The 22,346-nt window shown below is 44.7% G+C and overlaps 1 protein-coding gene across 1 annotated transcript in view; it reads right to left on the minus strand.

Moving 5' to 3' along the window:
- LOC126260353 (uncharacterized) overlaps positions 1–22,346 on the minus strand; it is a 91,334-nt gene that overhangs the window by 61,521 nt on the left and 7,467 nt on the right. Inside the window, exons 2-3 of the mRNA XM_049957679.1 lie at positions 19,017–19,250; positions 10,069–10,173 (exon numbers count right to left, since the gene is read on the minus strand). Of these exons, the coding sequence (XP_049813636.1) occupies positions 10,069–10,173; positions 19,017–19,250 (339 nt within the window). The remainder of the gene's footprint in view (positions 1–10,068; positions 10,174–19,016; positions 19,251–22,346) is intronic.

Genomic DNA, 22,346 nt, shown 5'->3' on the forward strand with positions numbered 1-22,346 from the left:
GCTCTCCGTGGTAAGTTTATAAAGGCGCCACTAGTTTACAACACCAAATTCGGGAAGGATGGTCGCCTGTGCGATGCAAAACGTTCGGACCATCTGGGCGAGTCAGAACAGGCAGTCGACCGTGTGTGGTACGTGACGATGTAGAAACCTACAATGTCTTGTGGGTTTACATCAAGGGTAACATTTATGTTCCACCTCTACCGCACAACCTCGAAGACTTGTGACTCGCCATTGCAGCTGCTGGTCTTACCATTACTGTTGGTACGCTGGGTGGGGTATAGCAGATTTGGACTACCGGTTAAATGTGTGCTGTATGACGAAAGGTGGACTCACAGAAAATTTATAAAATGTTGATCTAGGCCATTTATTTGTACCGATTTTTTGAAATATTTCATGTTCTTTATCATTACCCTGTACATAGAGACTGGAGGATAACAGCCTGATAATTTGGTCAGAGAAGGGTAGGGCACATCGAATCGATAAATTTTTTCGATATAATCGCAAGAAGCAAACGCACTGTTGTGGAGCTAATAACATAAAAGCCACCCAGACAGCGAAAGGGCACACAGGACTGCCCAGTAAGCGTGTTTACTAGTGTTGTTTTTTCCGACTAAACTGCCATGTGTTGTGGCATGGTTTCTTGTGCTTCACTGTACTTGTGTCACTGTGTACTGTACCACACCAAAGTCACCATGAACAAGTACGCAAGCAACGAGCTAGTCAACATTCACATTGCTTATGCAGCAGTGGGTTTCAGTCCTGTGGGTGTGAGAAGTTGGTATACTCAACATTTCCCAAACTGAATCCTACCAGCAGTCAACACCCTTAGGGCTGTGGACAGTCGCTGGAGAGAACTGGTCATGAGTGAACTCAAAACGGCTCATGGAGCACAACGAAGTACAAGGAGGATGCTGGAATTTTGTGAAGAGATTCTCCATTGATTCCAAAGAATGCTTTTAACCAGCATCACAGAAGTAGCCCACGAACTCGATGTCACTTGTTGAACAGACAGTTTACATTCTCATCATGCACAAAAGTGTCAAGCACTGAAAACAGAGGGTTGTCCATGGCACGCAAATTCTTGTGCCAGTGCCCCAATATTGTTACGTTACCACACTTCATCCTAGTTACGGATCATACTATTTGTCTGCAATCGTCATCAGTGGGTGTATGAAAATATATTCCATTCAAGAACATCGTCACCAGGAAAGGTTTTCAGTGGCTGTCTGGGCAGAAGACGTGATTGAACCTTGTGTTCCAGCACTGAATCTACTCAGCTGTTTACAATTTTTGTAAGTAGAACTTCCCCTACTGTTGGGATATGTTCCTCCCAGCATGCGCCGCAGCATTCCACTCTGGCAGTCAGGGACCAGCCGACATTTGAATGAAGTGTTCGGCGACAGTTTAGGTGAGCGCGGTGGTTGCAATATGAAGCTTTTCTGACCGACCGATGGAGCACCATACAAAATACTGCACCACTGTGTGCAGGACAACGTAGTGTGGCGTCCAGCATCTTTACAGTCACAGTCACCGTTTAACCGTCGTCCCAATCTACTAAGATACGTGGGTTTTGGCCCATGGCCTATAAGAAAATGGCTCATACCCCTCGAGTACAGAATGCACTTCATCCGGAGTATTTTGGTCACACTGGGAAAGAATTCAAATCTCCATCGTCCTGTTGCAACTGCATCCTACTCCTACGATTCTCGAATTATGCATGAAGTGATGTCTGCCTTGGAACTTGCTCTTTGGACCAATGTCTTCGTCATTCTTCCTGCATCTCCTTTATGTGATAAATATTGCGCTCCACTCTCTCTAATGTAACAAGGTTGCAAGAGGCAGATTCCTAAAGTTATGAAAAGCGCTTCCACAGAATGGACTCTGTATGCACCTGTAAATCTGAGCAAGCAGTGCAGCAAGCTGTACTGCTTAAGATTTACCAGAGAATGGGTGCAGATGTTCTCTGTTGGAGGTTGGTGAGCAACGTAAGTCCGAAGAAGCAGTACTAATTCTGTATTTACTTGTCTACCTTTTATAATAGTGGACTTGCACCTATGTCAGCCAGCCACTGGTGCCGGGTGTCGAACCCATGCACCACAATACACGATATATAGAGGAAACGTACCCAGCAGGCAGTACATCTGGTTCATCCCAGCGGCCAGGTGATTTTGCGACTTGCGTAACCGCAGGTGACCGGCAGAGCTGTCTCAGCAGTGGGCCGAGGCAGCTCGAGATGGTTTGACCACAGTTGAGGCTGGCTGGCGGAAGGCCCTGGCGCTTGGCAGTGGAGGCATCCAGGTACGAACCACGGAACTACATCCAGCTAGCGGTGTCTGGCGCTGGCAGACGCCCAGTGGGTGGGAGAGTCTTGGCTGGAACCTCAGCCCGTCAGCGCTGCGGTTGGACCTCCAAGCAGGTGGCTCTGTCAGCATACCGGCTGAGTGGTGCTGGACTCACAGTATATAGCGGACGCCGACTCACTGACTCGCTGATTCGATGCACAGTCTGGTCAAATGGCCAGTGTTTACATGTACCAGAGTGGGTTTATTGTTCAGTGGTCGCTGCAGATATCACGTACGCTGCAGCTGAAGCGTCCCTGGTTACGGTAGCTTCGCTGGTCATCGACAGGGGAGGCGCTTCGACTACTAAGCAGCGGTGTGAAGTAATGCTGCATCAGCATGTTGAGGTAAGTAGTACTCTTTCAGCAATGAGCCCTTGCCTTTGGATTGTGCCGTTACACTAGGCAACAAAGACGTTTTGTGCCGTTACACTAGGCAACAAAGACGTTCCCATGTGTAACACATTGTTTCCGAGCTTGTCGCGAACAGGCTGTATATACCCATCATCAGTTCTGCTCAGTCCGCCCCCGGTAGCTGAATGGTCAGCGCGACGGAATGTCAATCTTACGGGCCCGGGTTCGATTCCCGGCTGAGTCGGAGATTTTCTTCACTCAGGGACCGGGTGTTGTGTTGTCCTAATCATCATCATTTCATCCCCATCGACGCGCAAGTCGCCGAAGTGGCGTCAAATCGAAAGACTTGCACCCGGAGAACGGTCTACCCCACGGGAGGCCCTAGTCACACGACATTGACATTCAGTTCTACTCAGAGTGCCATTTACATGCCTGAAATGTACAAGTGAAGATCCACTTATTTAAAGTGGATCACTACATCTACATTCACGTATACACGATGAAACAAAACGATAAGTTGACACTTAAAGGGGTTGTATAGCGTCCCGTGAGGAAGAAGTTGATGCCGCGCGGGATTAGCCGAGCGGTCTTAGGCGCTGCAGTCATAGACTGTGCGGCTGGTCCCGGCGGAGGTTCGAGTCCTCCTTCGGGTATGGGTGTGTGCGTTTCTCCTTAGGATAATTTAGGTTAAGTAGTGTGTAAGCTTAGGGACTGATGACCTTAGCAGTTAAGTCCCATAAGATTTCACACACATTTGAACATTTTTTGAGGAAGAAGTTGATAGGAATCAATTTCTGTAAAAGTCATCCGACGATGCTACAAAATGTCGAAGTACTGGTTACTCTTCCTGGTAGGCCATGTATTCGGCAGTAAATATGAGTTTGCATACTTAGGCCTCTGCCGGCCGGTGTGGCCAAGCGGTTCTAGGCGTGTCAGTCTGGAACCGGGCGACCGCTAAGATCGCAGGTTCGAATCCTGCGCCGGCCGCGGTGGTCTAGCGGTTCTGGCGCTGCAGTCCGGAACCGCGGGACTGCTACGGTCGCAGGTTCGAATCCTGCCTCGGGCATGGGTGTGTGTGATGTCCTTAGGTTAGTTAGGTTTAAGTAGTTCTAAGTTCTAGGGGACTTATGACCTAAGATGTTGAGTCCCATAGTGCTCAGAGCCATTTGAACCATTCGAATCCTGCCTCAGGCATGGATGTGTGTGATGTCCTTAGGTTAGTTAGGTTTAAGTGGTTCTAAGTTCTAGGCGACTGATGACCTCAGATGTTAAGTCCCATAGTGCTCAGAGCCATTTGAACTTAGGCCTCTGTCACTACGGGTCTTACTGGTCTCCACGACACCGTTGTGCACTTTCACATGCGCTGTGCCAGCAAGCCCCGTCAACGAATACTAAAAAAGGTCAATTAGAATAAAAAGCCGTATAATCGCACATTTTTGCACAGTGCTAAGAAGGAGTGTCCTGAACAACATTTTAGAAATCCTGACGGGTCGGTTGTCAGTGTTGGGGTGGGTTTAGGTTTAAAGGTCAGTTTTTTAATTGCTTTTTTCGAATAGATCGGAAACAGCGGCTTCTGGCTGAAATGTTTCCCAGTACAAAATTAAACTAACCTAAATGTCATGCAAAAAATGTCCTCGAAAGTCTCTTCGGGTTTGCTGCCGGATTCTAAAATGAACTTGACATTTCGGCGATCGAACTAGTAACCACCTTCATGGAGAATGCTGCTTCTGCTGACGAGTCCCGCTGAGAACTGACGCCAGGCTGCAAATCGACGTCCTATATAGGCCACGGTACACGGCGCATGCGCCGCCCATAACGGTTGCTGCCCTCCATGACAGGTTTGATGCGAGATAGTACAGGATTCCACGTCCTGCTAAGAGGAAACTCATTGTCTCTGTTCGTTAAATTATCCGCCAACCTAATTTCAATCGCCTCTTTATAGACACTGTTCCAAAAACCGGAAATGTTGGCAACTACCACAGTTTCATCATATTTCATACTGTGTCCCTCATTTAAACAGTGTTCTGCTACTGCCGATTTTTCCGGCGAAGAGACTTTCAAGAATTAATTATGCCTGGAAAGCTTATGAAGTCACAAAAAATGTCTCCTTCATGTTTTTTTTAGGACTAATAGTTTCTGAGTTCAAGGGATAAAAATCGCAAATTATTAAGAATATTGTACCATCGGTATAAAATTAATGTTTGTCTTTAAATGGGGTGGGTCAAACATAGGTATTTAATGTGCGTACCACTTCTAAGTGCCGTAGAGAGTTATTAAGGGATAAATTGTGTTTCGGGGGTGCGACAGGGTGGAGGTGCGAGATGTCTCGGGTAGAAGCTAGAGGGATGGTAGGTCCCCGGATTCTGTTCATCCACTTTCCTCCTTCATACGTCTGCAAACTGAAGGTCGCGCAAGTGATTCCTCCTCTATCTACCCCACTGCGTCACAAGAAGTGACTACAGGGTATTTCATGAAGTTATAGGGGCCCTCCACAGCGCGCTTTATGAATTACTGCTGACACAGTGCACTGACATGCCCAGGGAGCATTTTGCACAAAATGCGTTAACACCGCATGGGATGCAGATGTAAGTTACTAATATCACTAACTCAGAAAATGCATATAGACAAAATCTATGTAAATATCTACACACAGTTCTACACTGCTTGACGAGAAATTGATTCTTAGCCGTCCTGCACGGCAGCTGTAATGTTGTTCACGGACCTGCTTTCATTGACAGCGGATATTCCTGTCCGGTTTGAAACCGACTTTCATTCCCAAGTCGTTACACTTGTCTCCTCGCCCTGTCGGTTATGATCTTTGTACGACCTCTGTTCTCACGCTGTGATACATGACTGAGAGCGAACACTATACCATTCTCATTGGGACGCTTAACGCACTCCGCGCTGATTCACCAATAAACTGGGCACCCTCACTTACGGTGTGGTCGTGGGCACGTGCAAACTCGATAACTCCTGTGTGCCATTCTGTTACATCTCAGCATCGATCCATTTTATTGTGCTGAATCGATACGATCGACTGGTACTTACAAACCACTTTACTGCTACGACTTACGTCAGCGCTGGAGCGTCTGGTACCAGTTCTACAACACTTACTGCGCTGCAAAGGAACCTGTGTGGTCTTTTAAAGGTACACTTAATATTTTGTCCGGCGAGCTTATAACCTCGTAAGTAGTCACGACTAGTTTGTCTGTTGTACATTCTACCTCCTTTCAAACAGACTCTTAAATGGTTCAAATGGCTCTGAGCACTATGGGACTCAACTGCTGTGGTCATAAGTCCCCTAGAACTTAGAACTACTTAAACCTAACTAACCTAAGGACATCACACACATCCATGCCCGAGGCAGGATTCGAACCTGCGACCGTAGCAGTCGCACGGTTCCGGACTGCGCGCTTAGAACCGCGAGACCACCGCGGCCGGCACACAGACTCTTAGAACCAGCGGAAAAATGCTCCTCTCGGTGAAAAAAAAAGTACTTACGTTCTTCTTTAAAAGAATATGACAGAAAAGTGGGAATCCAGCTGCCTTAATGCTCATTCCGCCTTCCTCATTAACAATTTGGGCTTGCCAACATATTCACACATTTTTAACACAGAAGATTCTAAATCATTTTACCCAGTCTCTCTTTGTAGCTAAGCCTTCATACTCAGCATCTCCATCTCTTTGCCATTGTCTGTTTCAACACTGCTTATTTTTTCTCCCATTGACTTACAGTACATGCTATTGCCAATGTCTCCTATCTCACTTACACTGTCTCCTTTTCTCCTTTCTTCCCAGTACCACTTTCTCTACCACACCTCGGCACCTAAAAAATTCTGCGAGGTCCAAAACACCTTTTCGTCCCATATCCAAGTGTTCAAAATTTCTGTGCTGCTGGTACTAATAAAACGAATTCTATACGTCAGTAAAATTTGACAATTTATTTATATACTTCGACACATTTATACATTTTGGCACATACAGTGAGCTGACAAAAGTCGTGGGATACCTCATAAAATAGTGTTAGGCCTCCTTTTGCTCGGTGCAGTGCAGCAACTCGATGTGACATGGACTCAACAAGTCGTTGGAAGTCCCTGCAGAAATTTTGAACCATGTTGCGTCTATAGCCGTCCAATTGCACAGTGGCTTGATGACAAATGACTCTGAGGACTATGGGACTTGACGTCTGAGGTCATCAGTCCCCTAGAACTTAGAACTAGTTAAACCTAACTAACCTAAGGACATCATACACATCCATGCCTGAGGCAGGATTCGAACCTGCGACCGTAGTGGTCGCGCGGTCCCAGACTGAAGCGCCTAGAACCGCCCTGCCACAACAGCCGGCTGCGTAGGCGTTCAAAAGTTGTTCTTTTAATACTTATTAAAGAGAATATTTTGCCGGAAATAACGAATATATGACTGTTCCGCTACATATAAAAGTCAATAAAACGGTTTCCAACAGCTTAGAGTCAATCACAAATTGACTTTCAAGGATGACAACTCGGGTCCGTGGCTTTATGGGGCCTGCACCGCACTCGAACCCTACCAACAGAAATTGGGACGCATCTGATCAGGTAATGGTTTTCAAGTCGTCTAGTGTCCAACTGAAGAGGTCACGAGCCCAGAAGAGGCACTGCAGACTTTGTCTATACCCATCCATGTAAACAGAGCCAACACCATTATGGAGCCACGACCAATTGCACAGTGCTTGATGACAACTTGGGTCCGTGGCTTCGGTCGTCTGCAGCCATAGGCCATTAACGGCAAATTTCGTCGGACTGTCCTAACGGATACGTTCGTCGTACGTCCTACATTGATTTCTGCTGTTATTTCATGCAACGTTGCTTGTCTGTCAGCACTGACAACTGTACGCAAACACTGCTGCTGCCGGTCTTCAAGAGAAGATAGTTGGTGACTGCTTTGTTCGTGGTGAAAGGTAATGCCTGAAATGTGATATTCTGGGCACACTCTTGTCACTGTGGATCGCGGAATATTCAATTCCCTAACGATTTCGGAAATGGAATGTTACATGCGTGTAGCTCCAGCTTCCATTCCAGTTTCAAATTTTGTTAGTGCCCGTCGTGCTGCCATAAAGACGTCGGAAACCTTTTCACATGAATCACCTGATTACAAATGGCAGCTCTGCCAATCCACTGTCCTTTTATACCTTGTGTGCTCGCTACCTCTATCTGCATATGTGCATACAGTTATCCCATGATCTCTGTCACCTCAGTGTATAAACAACAAAGAAGTACGATAACACGGGGTTAACAAAAATCGTATGCTTTATATTTTTTCTGGATACTTTGCTCATCGATCGCAATTAAAAGAAAACGTCAGACGTATGATTTGTATCTGAAAAGAATAAAAACGTTATTAGAAGTATTTTACTGAATTTGTCGTCTTTCGAGTTTTAAATAATTTTTTGGGAGTCATTTTAAAATTTTGAAGCATACTAAGAACCATTTTACCCATTTTTTGTCACTGCAGTACTTCTGTTTACGATGACGCTAGAATCCTTGCCATGTGTTTACTACGTCAGTTAAAACTATATTTACATCTCAGACGGGATATTACGCACATATTTCACATGAGTAGTATGGTTTTTTTGAACCTCTGGATCTCGGTAACGGATGATGAGACCGGAAAAAGTTTCAAGGTTCCACGAGAACATCATCTTAAGAACATCTGGTATAAAATTCGACGATTTGCCATGATCAGAAATTACATAAATGGCAATCCCCGCAATTGGTACTTCTGGTAACCAAAAATGGTTCAAATGGTTCAAATGGCTCTGAGCACTATGGGACTTAACATCTTAGGTCATCAGTCCCCTATAACTTAGAACTACTTAAACCTAACTAACCTAAGGACATCACACACATCCATGCCCGAGGTAGGATTCGGACCTGCGACCGTAGCAGTCCCGCGGTTCCGGACTGCAGCGCCTAGAACCGCACAGCCACCGCGGCCGGCTGGTAACCAAAAATAATGGTTTTTCGGATGTCTCTGGATAAAGGACATAGATTTTCAAGAACTGGGAAATGGTGTTCCCAGAAGAATATCTAAAAAATGTACAGTAAAAATTTGATCCAGTTGGCATGGTTAGTTATTTATATAACTTTGGCCAACGGCGCAAAAACGGCGGTTTTTGCGGTTTTCTGCATGAGTACAGTAACTTCGGACCTCTGAATCTTGGTAATGGATAATGATATCAAAAGAAGTTTTGAAGTTTCCCGAGAACATTATCTTAAGAACATATGGTAAAATATTCGACGATATGACACGAATAGAAATTATAGCAATGGCCGTCTCTACAATTGGTACTTGTCGTACTCTAAAATAATGGTTTTTCGAGGTTTTCTCAGGAACTGCCCATGAGCAAATGGTGCTCTTAGAAGCTGCCTAAGGCCCACCCTGGGCCACTCCCTATGCAAAAGGACCTACCGATTTACTCAGTTTGCTTAGGCTGGATAAAATGTCTAATGTTTAAATTTTGACCTTGTACTGAGGGATAGTTACAGTACGCCCTTCTTCCGATGGTCGCTAGGCTAAGGGCTACCCAAAGCACTTGACGCCTTATATCTGTGATCAACAGAACCCGAGATAATTATGATTCCCTGAAAAACCACATTTTCGCGCGCGACTATTTCGAACACACTGGTACCGTGCAGTGTCACGCACGAACCGATAGGCAGAATAATGTTTCTGACCACGTTGTTGATGTGTCCTGTTAGGACATTAGGACGCTCTTCTTCTGCTACTAGAGAGGGATAGGCTGTGTGCAGCATTCCGCAGTCATGAGCACTATGCAATAATACCGAAGACACAATTCATACTTCACACAGCACAGTGTAAATGAGCGTAGAAATAAATATTCCCTCTTTTTCATCAGTCATCTGTCACGTTTGATGTAAATTTACACAATTTATTCCCCTATGTGAATTTCTACGCGTTAAGGCAGCACTTGCTGGGACTATTTGGAACTTCGGGTGAAATTTAGCAATCAGTATCATCGCAACTTTGCGTCTCTGTGGGATCATAGAGGGGCGGCAGCTGAGTATGCCATACTTGGGGAAACTCGTGGACTCTCTTCGTCACTGAACTGTGGTCATTTTCAAGAGCAAAGATGGCTTTACACGCTATTAACGAGATGTATACTGAAGGAGGCTAATGTTTTGTACGGCTTGCTTACAGAGACGGTCGTCTTCCATTGTTAGGAACGCTTCTTCCTGCTTAGTATTCAAAGTTCGCGAAAAGTGATAGTGCTAAATCATGGAAACACGAAAGGCGAAGCGTTTCTTCAGTAACATTTCATACTTAGAATAGCTGCCGCAATAGGTTGTTTACTACGACAGTGTTCACGTTATGCTTACCTCTTGCAAATATCTGATGCAGTCGTAGAAGTCTGTTCCGCAGTATTGCTGCACTTCCCAATGGAATGACCTCAGAGGCGGCGTTGGAAAACTGCCGAAAAATCCCTGTGCAGATAATGGCGTGGCTTTAAAGTTTCCTTTAGAATTAGTACACTTTCAAATACTACATAAGTTTTTCAAAACTCATAGTGGCTATTTTTGAGTGATCAGTGAAAGGTTTATTCTGGAGTGCCAATGGAAGACTCAAAAACAGACAGCGTGTTGCTAGAGTAAAAAATGGTAGCTTATGAGTTTCGTATATGTAGCTCACACGAAGGTGGTGATAAGTTCCAGTAATGTTAAACACACAAAATAGCGATAGTGTAGTCGCAGAATTCTTGATCGGTAGAAATGGATATTTTCAGTACTGAAGATACTGAAAACAAACTAGCATAAGCATGGATTTATCATTAACATATCCCACAGACATGAAAATACTGAAACATCAATTAGGTATCAGTCGGCTCCGTTAATATACAGCACATATGTTCTTGTTGTTGTTGTCTTCAGTAGAAGAGTGGTTTGATGCAGCTGTCCATGCTACTCTATATTGTGCAAGCCTCATCATCTTCGAATAACTACTGCAACCTTCGTGCATTCGAATCTCATGGTCTTTCTTTATGATTCCTTACCCCCCCCCCCCCCCCCTGCCCACACACACTTTCCTGTAATATTAAATTGGTGATCCCATGATGTCTCAGAATGTGTGCTAGCAACTGATCCCGTCTTTCAGTCAAGTTGCGCCACAAAACCTTTGCTCCCCAATTCTATTCAGAACGTCATCACTAGTTACATGGTCTACTCATCTAATCTTCAGCATTCTTCGGTAGCAACACATTTTAAAAGCTTCTATTCTCGTCTTGTCTAAACTGTTTACCGTCCGTATTTCACTTCAATAGATGACTACACGCCATGAAAATATTTTCAGAAAAGAATTCCTTACACTAAAACCTATGTTAGCAAATTTTTCTTCTTCAGAAACGCTTTTCTTGCTATTGCCACTCTATGTTTTATGTCCTCTCTACCTCGTCCCTCACCAGTTATTCTGCTGATTAAATAACAAAACCCATCTACTACTTCATGTGTCTCGTTTCCTAATCCAATTGCGTCAGCTTTGCCTAATTTAATTCGACTACTTTTAACATTCCTTGTTTTGCTTTTATTGACGTTCATCTTATAACCTCCTTTCAAGACAGTGTCCATGACTTTCAACTGCTCTCCCAAGGCCTTGGCTGTCTCTGACAGAATTACAATGTCATCGGCAAATCTCAAAGATTTTATTTCTGCTCCCTGTACTTAAAATCTTTCTAAAGTATTTTATTTGGCTTTTTGAACAGCTTGCCCAATGTACTGATTGAACAACATCGGAGAAAGGCTACAATTCTGTCTCAATCCTTAATCATCCACTGCTTTCCTTTCATGCAACTCGACTCTTATAATATCACAAATAAACTTTCCCTCTCAGTATTTTACGCCTGCTACTTTAAGAATTTCAAAGAGTTTATTCCAGTCAACATTAACAGAAGCTTTCTCTGAATCTACAATGCTATAAACAAGGTTTGTCTTTCTCTAATCTATAATCTAAAATAAGTCGTTCTGTCGGTAGTGTCTCATGTGCCTCTACATTCCTCCGGAATCCAAACTGATATTCTTCTACCAGATTTTCCATTCTCTTTCAAACAAATCGTGTCAGTAACTTGCAAACACAAATTATTAAACTGATGGTTCGATAATATTCACAACTGTCAGTACCTGCCCTCTTTGGAATGGGATTTATTACATTATTTCTGAAGTCGGAGGTTATTTCGTCTATCTCATACACCTTGCACACCAGATGGAACAGTTTTGTCATGGCTGGCTCTCCCAATGTTATCAGCAGCTCTGACAGACTGACGTCTACTCTTGTTTCGATTAAGATCTTTCAGTGCTCTATCGAATTCTTCCCTCAGTGTCATATCTGCCAACTCATCTCCCTCCATTTCCTCTATCGTTTCTATTATACTGGCATCAAGATATTTCCCTGATATAGACCCACTATATATTAATTCCATCCTTAAGCTTCCTCTTCTTTGCCTAGTGCTGGCTTGCCATTCCAGCTCATTAAACCACGTACTAGCAATGATTAAAATACACGCTGTGCAAAATTCTACTACGAAGCTTTTCCGCTTCTTCCGCTCGTTCCATAATGTACTATTTTTGCTTCTGATCCTTATCTTCTATCGAATTCTAGTGTCGTTACAACTAAATTTTCGTCTTATAACGATATGTTTACGCAATGTGTATACATAAACATACAGTTATAAATGTCCCCGTTCGTAGTCGCTAATTATAACACTATGTTTACTTTTGTGCTGTAACATATAGCTATAATCAGCGGTGGAAATATATTTGCCGACCGTGTGCGACTGTTTCTTGTTGGATCGTCTGATCAGTCGGAAGTTGCATTGCAGAGGAGAGTAAATGCCTATTCAAAATATAATTATTTTTGGATAGCTCAACATGAATTTCCTAAGGGACCGTAGTTTATCATGCATTTACCAGTAGAATATGGCAGGGAGAAAATATTTCGCCGCATACAACTTCCGTCCAATTTCGACGAAAGAATTCGTGACTGTGAACTCTCTATTTGACAGAAACATAAAGAAAATTAAATAACTTCATGAAGGAGTGAGACACAGATTCTATATTAAATAAATAGTCCATACACCAATTCCATTTAAATCTGAATTTATGGCAATTAATAGATGAACTTACGCTGCAATGAAAGGTTTAACATGGATGCCGTTTTGACTGGCACTTCTCTTCTCGTAATAAAAATAATTCCTTTGATGTTTCCACATACACGTCGCACAATAAATCTACTGCTATGCAGTATTGCACTTTTAGTATTGCACTTTTACTTTACACTAAAATAATGTTATTTTTAACGATAATAATACGGCGGCAAGACATTCGCGTCCGACACAAGTTACAAGAGACAAGGGAAGAATGAGTAACTAACTGTTCATCGAGAATATCTCGCACATAAGGAAAAAAAAAATGTGTAAAAGTGTTCTTCTTCTGTCCGTTTTTCGCGCCGTGGTTTTCACTGCATCTCTGACGGTGCTTCGACAATAAACAAGTTACGTCACAGGTCGTTCACCTTTTACATTCTCGCAACATTATTTTCTAACTGTAGCTGTTGCCGAGCGACTGCTCGATTAATGAATGATTTAAAATGATAAGGCAATCACATAATGTTACAGTCTCCATTAACTATCTGAATAATTTCTTTTATCTCCTGCCGGCCGAAGTGGCCGTGCGGTTAAAGGCGCTGCAGTCTGGAACCGCAAGACCGCTACGGTCGCAGGTTCGAATCCTGCCTCGGGCATGGATGTTTGTGATGTCCTTAGGTTAGTTAGGTTTAACTAGTTCTAAGTTCTAGGGGACTAATGCCCTCAGCAGTTGAGTCCCATAGTGCTCCGAGCCATTTTTTTTTTATCTCCTCATAATTTTTTTCAATCTCTTCATCATTTGCGGAGTTATTTGGTATAATGGCTTGCATCGTTGCGGTGGACGTTGGCTTCGTATCTATCTTGGCGACGATGGTGTGTTCACTGTGCTGTTCATTGTTATGTCCCCACATTCTTGTTTTCTTATTCATTATTATATCCATGTTTACATTACCCTTATTTGTTTTTATATTTATAACCCTTTACCCATCTGATCAGAAATTCTATACTTCCTGCCATCGCACTGCACTAATTTCCACTATATGAATTTCAACCTCTCCATTTTCCTTTCTAAATTGTGTAGCCTGCCTACCCGATTCTGACATTCCACACTCTGACACGTAGAATGCCAGTCTTGTTTCTTCTGTCGACGACATCCTTCTAAATACTCCCCGCCCGGAGATCCGAAGGCGGGCTATTTTATCCAAGATGATACCACCATCACTTAACCATATACTAAAGCTGCTTGCTCTCGGGAAATACAACGGCTGAGGTCTCCCCTTGATTTCAACGGTTCGCATCCAGTATAGCAGGGTTATGTTGCCTAATGTTACAAAGCCATATTAGTCAATCATCCTGACTGTTGCTCTTGCAGCTACTGAAAAGGCTGCTTCCCATCTTCAGGCAACATACGTCTGTCTGGCCTCCTAACAGATAACACTTCCATTGTGGTTGCATATACGGTACAGCTGTTTGTATCACTGAGGCACGAAATCCGCCCACCTCGTTAACGTCGCCATTACCATTACCCGTTTCTGTTATTAAATGATGTGGACTGTCCAAGTACTAAGGTACGACTGCAACTACTTCTTCCATGAGCAACGGGCTTGTGCGATAGTAAGCTAGTTAATTCCTGCGATCTTCCACAGGTCATTGACCCTTCAGCCTGGTGGTCTTCCTCACGGCCTTTCCCTGTCTGTTGGAATCCAACTCAGAGACGCCTTTGTACAGCAGTCATTTCTTCTGGCAACGTGGCTGCCCCATTGTTATTTCATACTGCAATGAATGTGCAGGATGTCTTTGAGGTCGGTAGTTGATCTAATGTCTTCTGCCTGTTTTGTTCGTCTTTCCTTGCAAATACCAACATAGACCATTCTATGCTTGCTGTACAATTCTAAGTTCCCGTGTTGTATATTCATGAAGAGTCCAGTCTTCACAACCGTAAGTGAAGATGCGGAAAACACGCTAATCAAAAGCTATTTTTTGTCAATTTCACTGCCATATGTGGCCTGAAGAAGGTTGAATGTCTTCTAAATTCTTGCAAGCCTAGATTGATGCGTTGAAAGAGTTCCCATCTTATGTCTCCAGTCACATTTACAAGTTGGCTATGATAATCGTATTCTCTGAGAGTGTAATGCAGTGTATTTTTGAGTTGTCCTTTTCCTAATGTGCACCACTTATTGGACATAATTTTTGTCTTGCAAAGGTTTACGTTACGTCTCCACTGCCTGACATTCCTGGGTGAACTCTTCAAAATCATTTGCCAACAGTACAAAGTCACCTACAAAATCTCAGGCTGTCAACGTTCTTCCAACCGATTCTGATTCCTTCTTCCTCAAAGTTTAATTTCGACATTGCCTTTCCCAGGACGGCGAGAACAGTTTGGAAGAGATGAGACAGCTTTGTTTCACTTCTCTTTGATTTGGAAACTGTTGAGTTGGTTCCGAGACACTAAAAAAAGCTATGGAAGTTTCGTATATATGCTACAGGATTTTAATGTAGGTCACCTCCACCCCTTGCTTTGCTAAGTTTTTAACGACAGCAGGACTTCTAACTCAATCAACAGCCTTTTCAAAATCTACAAAAGCTATACGTAGAGATATCCGGTAGCGTTTGCTCTGCTTATCACTTCCCCGAAAACAAAAATATCACCTAGTGCGCTGAAGTTGCTGCGGAATCCTGCCTGCTCAATAGGCTGAGCTGTGCGCGAATGGGACTGAAACTGTATAATAATATTTTTGTAAAAACTTTGTACAAAGAGCAGATTAGGCATATGGGATGATAGCTTTTTATATTGTGGGCCTTTCATTTCTTGTGGAGTAGTATTATCGTTGCTTCGTTCCATGAAACTGGGATGGATTTACGGTTAGTAGACGGAGTAAAAAATTGGTTCAAATGGCTCTGAGCACTATGGAACTTAACTTCTGAGGTCATCAGCCTCCTAGAACTTAGAACTACTTAAACCTAACTAACCTAAGGACATCACAAACATCCATACCCGAGGCAGGATTCGAACCAGCGACCGTAGCCGTCGCGCGGTTCCAGACTGTAGCGCCTAGAACCGCTCGGCCACCTCGGCCGGCAGACGGAGTAAAGAATGTGAACATGTGCTCGTAAGAATTTTCACCAGCAAACTGCAGAATATTAACAGACAACTCATCATAACCAAGAGCAGTGCCCTTTTTCAACGTAGCATATTTGACTCTCGAAGGAAGAATGTCCGGAACTTTGGGTGCGTTGTAGAGGTCATGTAACATCGTAACCCATTTGTTGGTGGCCTGCAATTGTCTCCATGCATTGAATATATAGGGTGGTCAGAAATAGTCTGAAAAGCTTAGGAGAGCGTTGCAGGGTAGGATGTGCTGAGAAATAATTGTTAAGAGAAATATGCGATACGTTGCGCCGTTTCCCAGTTAATTTGCATTGAAATTAGCTAACAGGCCGTTGGGCGCAAGCTGCGCTCCAGATACACAGTGTCAGTTGATCTCATAGTGCACATGATAACACAGAAGGCTGCTCAGTCTTTGTCTCGGGTTCGATCCTTACCACCGTCCCATGTTCTATTTTTGTATCGCTCTCTTGTTTGGTTTTAGTAAACCAAACGAAGAACACGCTTGGCGACACTGTCTCTGGGCAGGCCGCTTGAATTTGCGCCCGCAACGGTCTGTTGGCTAAATTCAATGCTAATTAACTCTGAAACGATGCAACGTATCGACTTTTTTCCTCAACATTTATTTCGCATCACAACCTACCCTACAACACACTTACAAACTTCCAGACTGTTTCTGACGACCCTGCATGTACAGGGTGATTCCGTGATGATGCTACAAACTTTCAAGGGTGACGGAGAAGCGTAAGTATATCAGTTTGAGGTAAAGGAAACGACCGAGTCGAAAGCTATAAACAATAATCGTTCTGATACCTCTGACGGTAGACTTCTTCTGCTGCAAGCTCTTTGCTTTCGATACTTTGGGAGAAGGTGGTATGGGCCAATACAAGAAAAAAAAATGTTTTCGCTACCATAAAACCCATTTCTTGTACTGAAATATTGCTCATTGCTCTTGAGGTATGTATTTTACAGGTCATGTTTACAGGAAATTTTTTTCTTGTTTTGGTCCATACCACCTTCTCCCAAAATATCTGAAGCAAGGAGCTCTCAGCAGAAGAGGTTCGCTGTAAGAGGTATCCGAACGATTTTCGTTTATAACTTTCGACTCGGTAGTTTCCGGACCCGGGCCATTATCTCAAATTGGTAAATTTACCCTTCTCGATCATCCCTGAAAGTTCGTAACATCATCATGGAATCACCTTGCATATTCTTTTCTATAAACAAATTGTAAAAGCAGTAATGCAACACTAGAACGAAAGACACCCTTTACAAAGACTTCAAAGGGTTGAAATTGGTACAGAAAGATATCTGATACATGGGCACACATGTAATTCAACAGCCTATCAGAGCACATTAAACATCATCGAGATAATGTCGTGGATTAACGAATTTCCTGAGGGGCAGTTCCTTTGACACCATATCGAAGTTTCACAGAAACTCGAAAACGTAATGCATTTAAATTGTTTTATAACTAGAATTATCACAGCAGTACAACAGGCTTTGCTTCGTAAAGTTAAATTATTGCTTTGTATTGCACTTAAATACACTGATGAACCAAAACATCGTGACCACCTGCTTAATAGAGTGTTTGGCTATCTTTGGAACGAAATACATCACTGATTCAGCGTATCAGGGATCCAACAGTTTTGGAGGTGTGTGGCATTAAATACTACGCACAGGTCACGTAATTCGCGTAAATAACGGTCCGCTTATACGCTTAAGCGATGGTGGCGCCCGATAGCGACCAAGATGGGTTCCATAGGATTTACATCAGGCGAATTTGGTCGCCGAGACATCAATGTGAGTTCAATATAGTGCTTGTCAAACCACTGTAGCACAGTTCTGGCGCCGGCCGTTGTGGCCGAGGGGTTCTAGGCGCTTCAGTCCGGAACCGCGCGACTGCTACGGTCGTAGGTTCGAATCCTGCCTCGGGCATGGATGTGTGTGATGTGCTTAGGTTAGTTAGGTTTAAGTAGTTTCTAAGTGTAGGGGACTGATGACCTCAGATGTTAAGTCCCATAGTGCTTAGAGCCATTTGAACAGTTCTGGCCCCAAGACACGAACAGTTATACTGCTGAAAGACCACATCGCCTTTGTGGTGGACATCAAGCATGCAGGGATGCAGGTGGTTCGCAGATGTCAGCGTGTCTTCTATTACTACTACAGGTCCCATGCAAGAGCAGAAGAATGTTTTCCATAAGGTAATACCGCTCCCGCCAGCCTGCATCCTAGGCGCGCTGCACGTTTCGAGTCGCCGTTCCCCTCGATGACGGCGTTTGTGGAGACGACCAGCGACCTAGTGTAGCAGAAATGTGATTCACCCGCCGACACTTTTTCATTGATAGACGGTCGAATACCGACGGTCCCGTGCCCAGGCGTAACTGACGGTATGGTTGGGTTAACATGTGAACACGTAGGGTGGTCTGCTGCGGAGATCAATGTTCAACAACGTGCGATGAACGGTGGGCTCCGAAATCACTTGTGCGTGCACCAGCATTGTCTCTCGGCAGCGATGCCACAGATCACCATCTGTCCTACTTTACAGAGGAGGCAAGCCTGCGAACGGCAAGTTCTGTGAAGAGTCGTGGACGTCCAACCATTTAGCACCTAGTAGTAATTTCACTGTCCTTCTATCTCTTTCCATAGATGCTCACGACAGTAGCACGTGAACATTCAACCAGGTTCGCCATTTTCGAGACACTCGTTCACAGGTTCCTCGTTATAATAATGTGCCCTTTGTCAAAGTCACTTATTTTAATGGATTTCCCATTTACAGCCCATATCATCGCTATGGTGATGCCCCGTCCGTGTCTACTCCGCTTACATACCTTTTTTAAAGCGTCACATGTCGCAACGCCACCAGGCGGCATCCATCGTCGCAGTGGGCGGTGATCATAATGTTTTGGCTAACCAGTGTAAGTGTCTATGAAGTTTTTCCACATCTGGTGGATCTGTTAAGTACAACTGATCTAAATTAAAAGAAATGTTCGTCAGCCTCGTAAGTAATTGCGATGGTCACAAACTGGTGGTATTTCTTCAACAAGGATTAAAAATTTGTAAGGTATCGGTAGATGTAAGGCAGTACTGACCCTGGGCGCGCCTTCCTCCTTAGCGAAGTAGCGCCTGTCGAAGTCTGAGAACTTGTGCTGGCGCAGGTAGTACGCCACGTCCCTGATGGCCTCCATCAGCCACGCCTGGTCCACGGACGGGTTGTCGGCCGCTGTGGGCGTCGTCTCCTCCCCACCAGTCTCCGTCACCACCGCCAGGTCTCCTCCGTTACCAGCAGCTTCGCACACGGCCACCAACAGGAACGTACAACCCACCTGAGGAAACACGTTGAACGAAATGGTATTTCCAGTATTCTTGAGTACTGCTCGAGCGTTTGGGATCCCTATCAGGTCGGATTGAGGGAGGGCATAGAAGCAACTTAGAGGCAGACTGCTAGATTTGTTACTGGTAGGTTTGATCATCACGCGAGTGTTACGGAAATGCTTCAGGAACTCGGGTGGGAGTCTCTAGAGGAAAGGAGGCGTTCTTTTCGTGAATCGCTACTGAGGAAATTTAGAGAACCAGCAGTTGTGGTTGACTGCAGTACAATTTTACTGCCGCCAACTTACATTTCGCGGAAAGACCACAAAGATAAGATAAGAGAGATTAGGACTCGTACAGAGGCATATAGGCAGTCATTTTTCCCTCGTTCAGTTTGAGAGTGGAACAGGGAGAGAAGATACTAGTTGTGGTACGAGGTACCCTCCACCACACACCGTATGGTGGATTGCGGAGTATGTATGTAGATGTAGATGTAGACCAGTCTACACTGGGCTGACAAAGGTCGTGGGGTACAGCCTAATATCGTGTCGTATCCCCCTTTGCCCGGCGCAGTGCAGCTACTCGACGTGGCATGGACTCAACCAGTCTTTGGAAATTGCCTGCAAAAATATTGAGCCCTGCTGCCTCTATAGCCGTCCATAATTTCGGAAGTGATGCCGGCGCATGATTTATGAACTAGCTGACCTCTCGATTATGTCCCACAAATGTTCGATAGGATTCATAATGGGCGAAAAATTGGAAATTTGTGGTAAGTTCCTATGGGACCAAACTGCTGAGACCATCGGTCCTTGGCTTACACACTACTTAATCGACCTTAAACTAACTTACGCTAAGGACACCACACACACCCACGCCCGAGGGAGGACTCGAACCTCCGACGGAGGCAGCCGCGCGAACCGTGACTAGGCGCCACAGACCGCACGGCTACCCTGCGCGGCTATAACGGGCGATCTGGGTGGCCAAATCATTCGCTCGAACTATTCAGAATGTCCTTCAAACCAGTTGCGAACAATCGTGCCCTGGTGACGAGGCGCATCGACATTGGTAAAAGTTCCAGCGTTGTTTGTGAACATGAATGGCTGTCAATGGTCTCCAAGTATCCGAATATAGCCAAGGCCCAGTCAATTGCAAGTAAACACAGCCAACACGATTACGGAGCCACCACCAGCTTGCACAGTGCCTTGTTGACCCACTTGGGTCCATGGCTTCGTGGGGCCTGCGCCACAGTCGAACCCCACCAACAGCTCTTACCTATTGGAATCTGGACTCATCTGACCAGGCCATGGTTTTCCAGTCTTCCAGGGTCCAATCGATACGATAACGAGACCAGGTGAGGCGCAGCTGGCGATGTCGTGCTGTTAGCAAAGGCATTCGGGTCGTTCCTCTGCTCCCACAGCCCATTAACACCAAATTTTGCTGCACTGTCCTGGCGGATACGTTGGTCGTATGTCCCACATTGATTTCTGCGGCTATTTCACGCAGTGTTGCTTGTGTATTAGCACTGACAATTCTACGGAAACGCAGCTGCTCGTCCGTTAAGTGAAGGCCGTCAGCGACTGCGTTGTCCGTGCTGAGAGGTAATGCGAAAACTTGGTATTATTGGCACACTTTTGACACTGTGGATTTCGGAATATTGAATTCCCTAACAATTTCCGAAATGGAATTTCCCAACCGTCTAGAACCAACTGCAACGGCCTTGCCGCAGTGGATACACCGATTCCCGTCAGATCACCGAAGTTCAGCGCTGTCGGGCGTGGCCGGCACTTGGATGGGTGACCATCCGGGCCGCCATGCGCTGTAGCGATTTTTCGGGGTGCACTTAGCCTCGTGATGCCAATTGGGAAGCTACTCGACTGAATGGTAGCGGCTCCGGTCAAAGGGAACCCTCATAACGAGCGGGAGAGCGGTGTGCTGACGACACGCCCCTCCTATCCCCATCCTCAGCTGAGGATGACACGGTCGGTCGTCCCGATGGGCCACTTGTGGACTGAAGTCGGAGTGCTAGATCCAACTGCCATTCCGCCTTCAAAGTCTGTTAATTCGCGTCGTTCGGCCATAATCACGTTGGAAAGCTTTTCACATGAAGCTCCGCCAATTCACTGGCCTTTTATACCTTGTGTACGCGATATGTATATGTATATGTGCATATCGCTATCCCATGACTTTTGTTACCTCAATGTATACGGAAATCGACAAAGATTGCTAATTCGCAAAGAATTTGTATGATGAATAATATAAGCAGTTCATTAAAGGGGTGATCAGAAAGTTTCCGTTCGAAGTCCAGGAACGGTATGCCAATCAGTAAAGGTCACAGTGAGTGGCGGGGCAATCAGCCTACCGATGCACTAGACTGAAGATACTCGTTTGGTAATAAACCGTGTCCTGTTACGCGAAGACGTTCTTAATTGCTTGCTGCATATCTCCGACCCACAGGAATCGTCGACACTTCAGAGCCATTTTTAGAGGACCGAAAACGTGATAATCGCATGGAGAGAGATGAGGACAAAAGGGCGGGTGATCGAGTGTCTCCCATTTGTGTTGGCGTAATTTCTGTGTTAAGATATTTGCGATCTGGGGACGTGCGTTATCATGAAGCAGCAGCATCTCTTGGTACACCATCGACAACTGTGGTTTTCGACAGATATTCTGTCCCATGCACAGCCTTCATTTCCCGATGTATCTCTACTGGTGTTAGTCCTTTGGTAGCCAAGAAAAAAATAACAGTTTGTTCGATCTTTTTAACCGTTTGATAACAACGTTGCCGTAGTACACGTTCCCGTATTTACCGCACGCACGTCGGGAAGACGAGATTGCCACACTAATTCCTTGCGTAGATATCGCTGCTTGTATACCCGTATCGGAGTCGCGCTGCGTTGTATTTACAAGGGGTGTCCAGAAAATAATTTGCGATCGGTCACTAAATGAAACCACGGTGAAAAGCCAATGAATCGCGTCACGTAGCACTTAGCAATTCTGTGGCCACAGTGAGCACATAAAGTGCCTAGTAAATAGTCTCTTCCGCCATGCATAGATGCCTACTGAAAGATTTCGTCTGGTTCCATGCATCCTCTTATAACGTACTCGTGGTT

This window comes from Schistocerca nitens, chromosome 5 (genome assembly GCF_023898315.1).
Source record: "Schistocerca nitens isolate TAMUIC-IGC-003100 chromosome 5, iqSchNite1.1, whole genome shotgun sequence".
In the NCBI taxonomy this organism is placed as follows: domain Eukaryota; kingdom Metazoa; phylum Arthropoda; class Insecta; order Orthoptera; family Acrididae; genus Schistocerca; species Schistocerca nitens.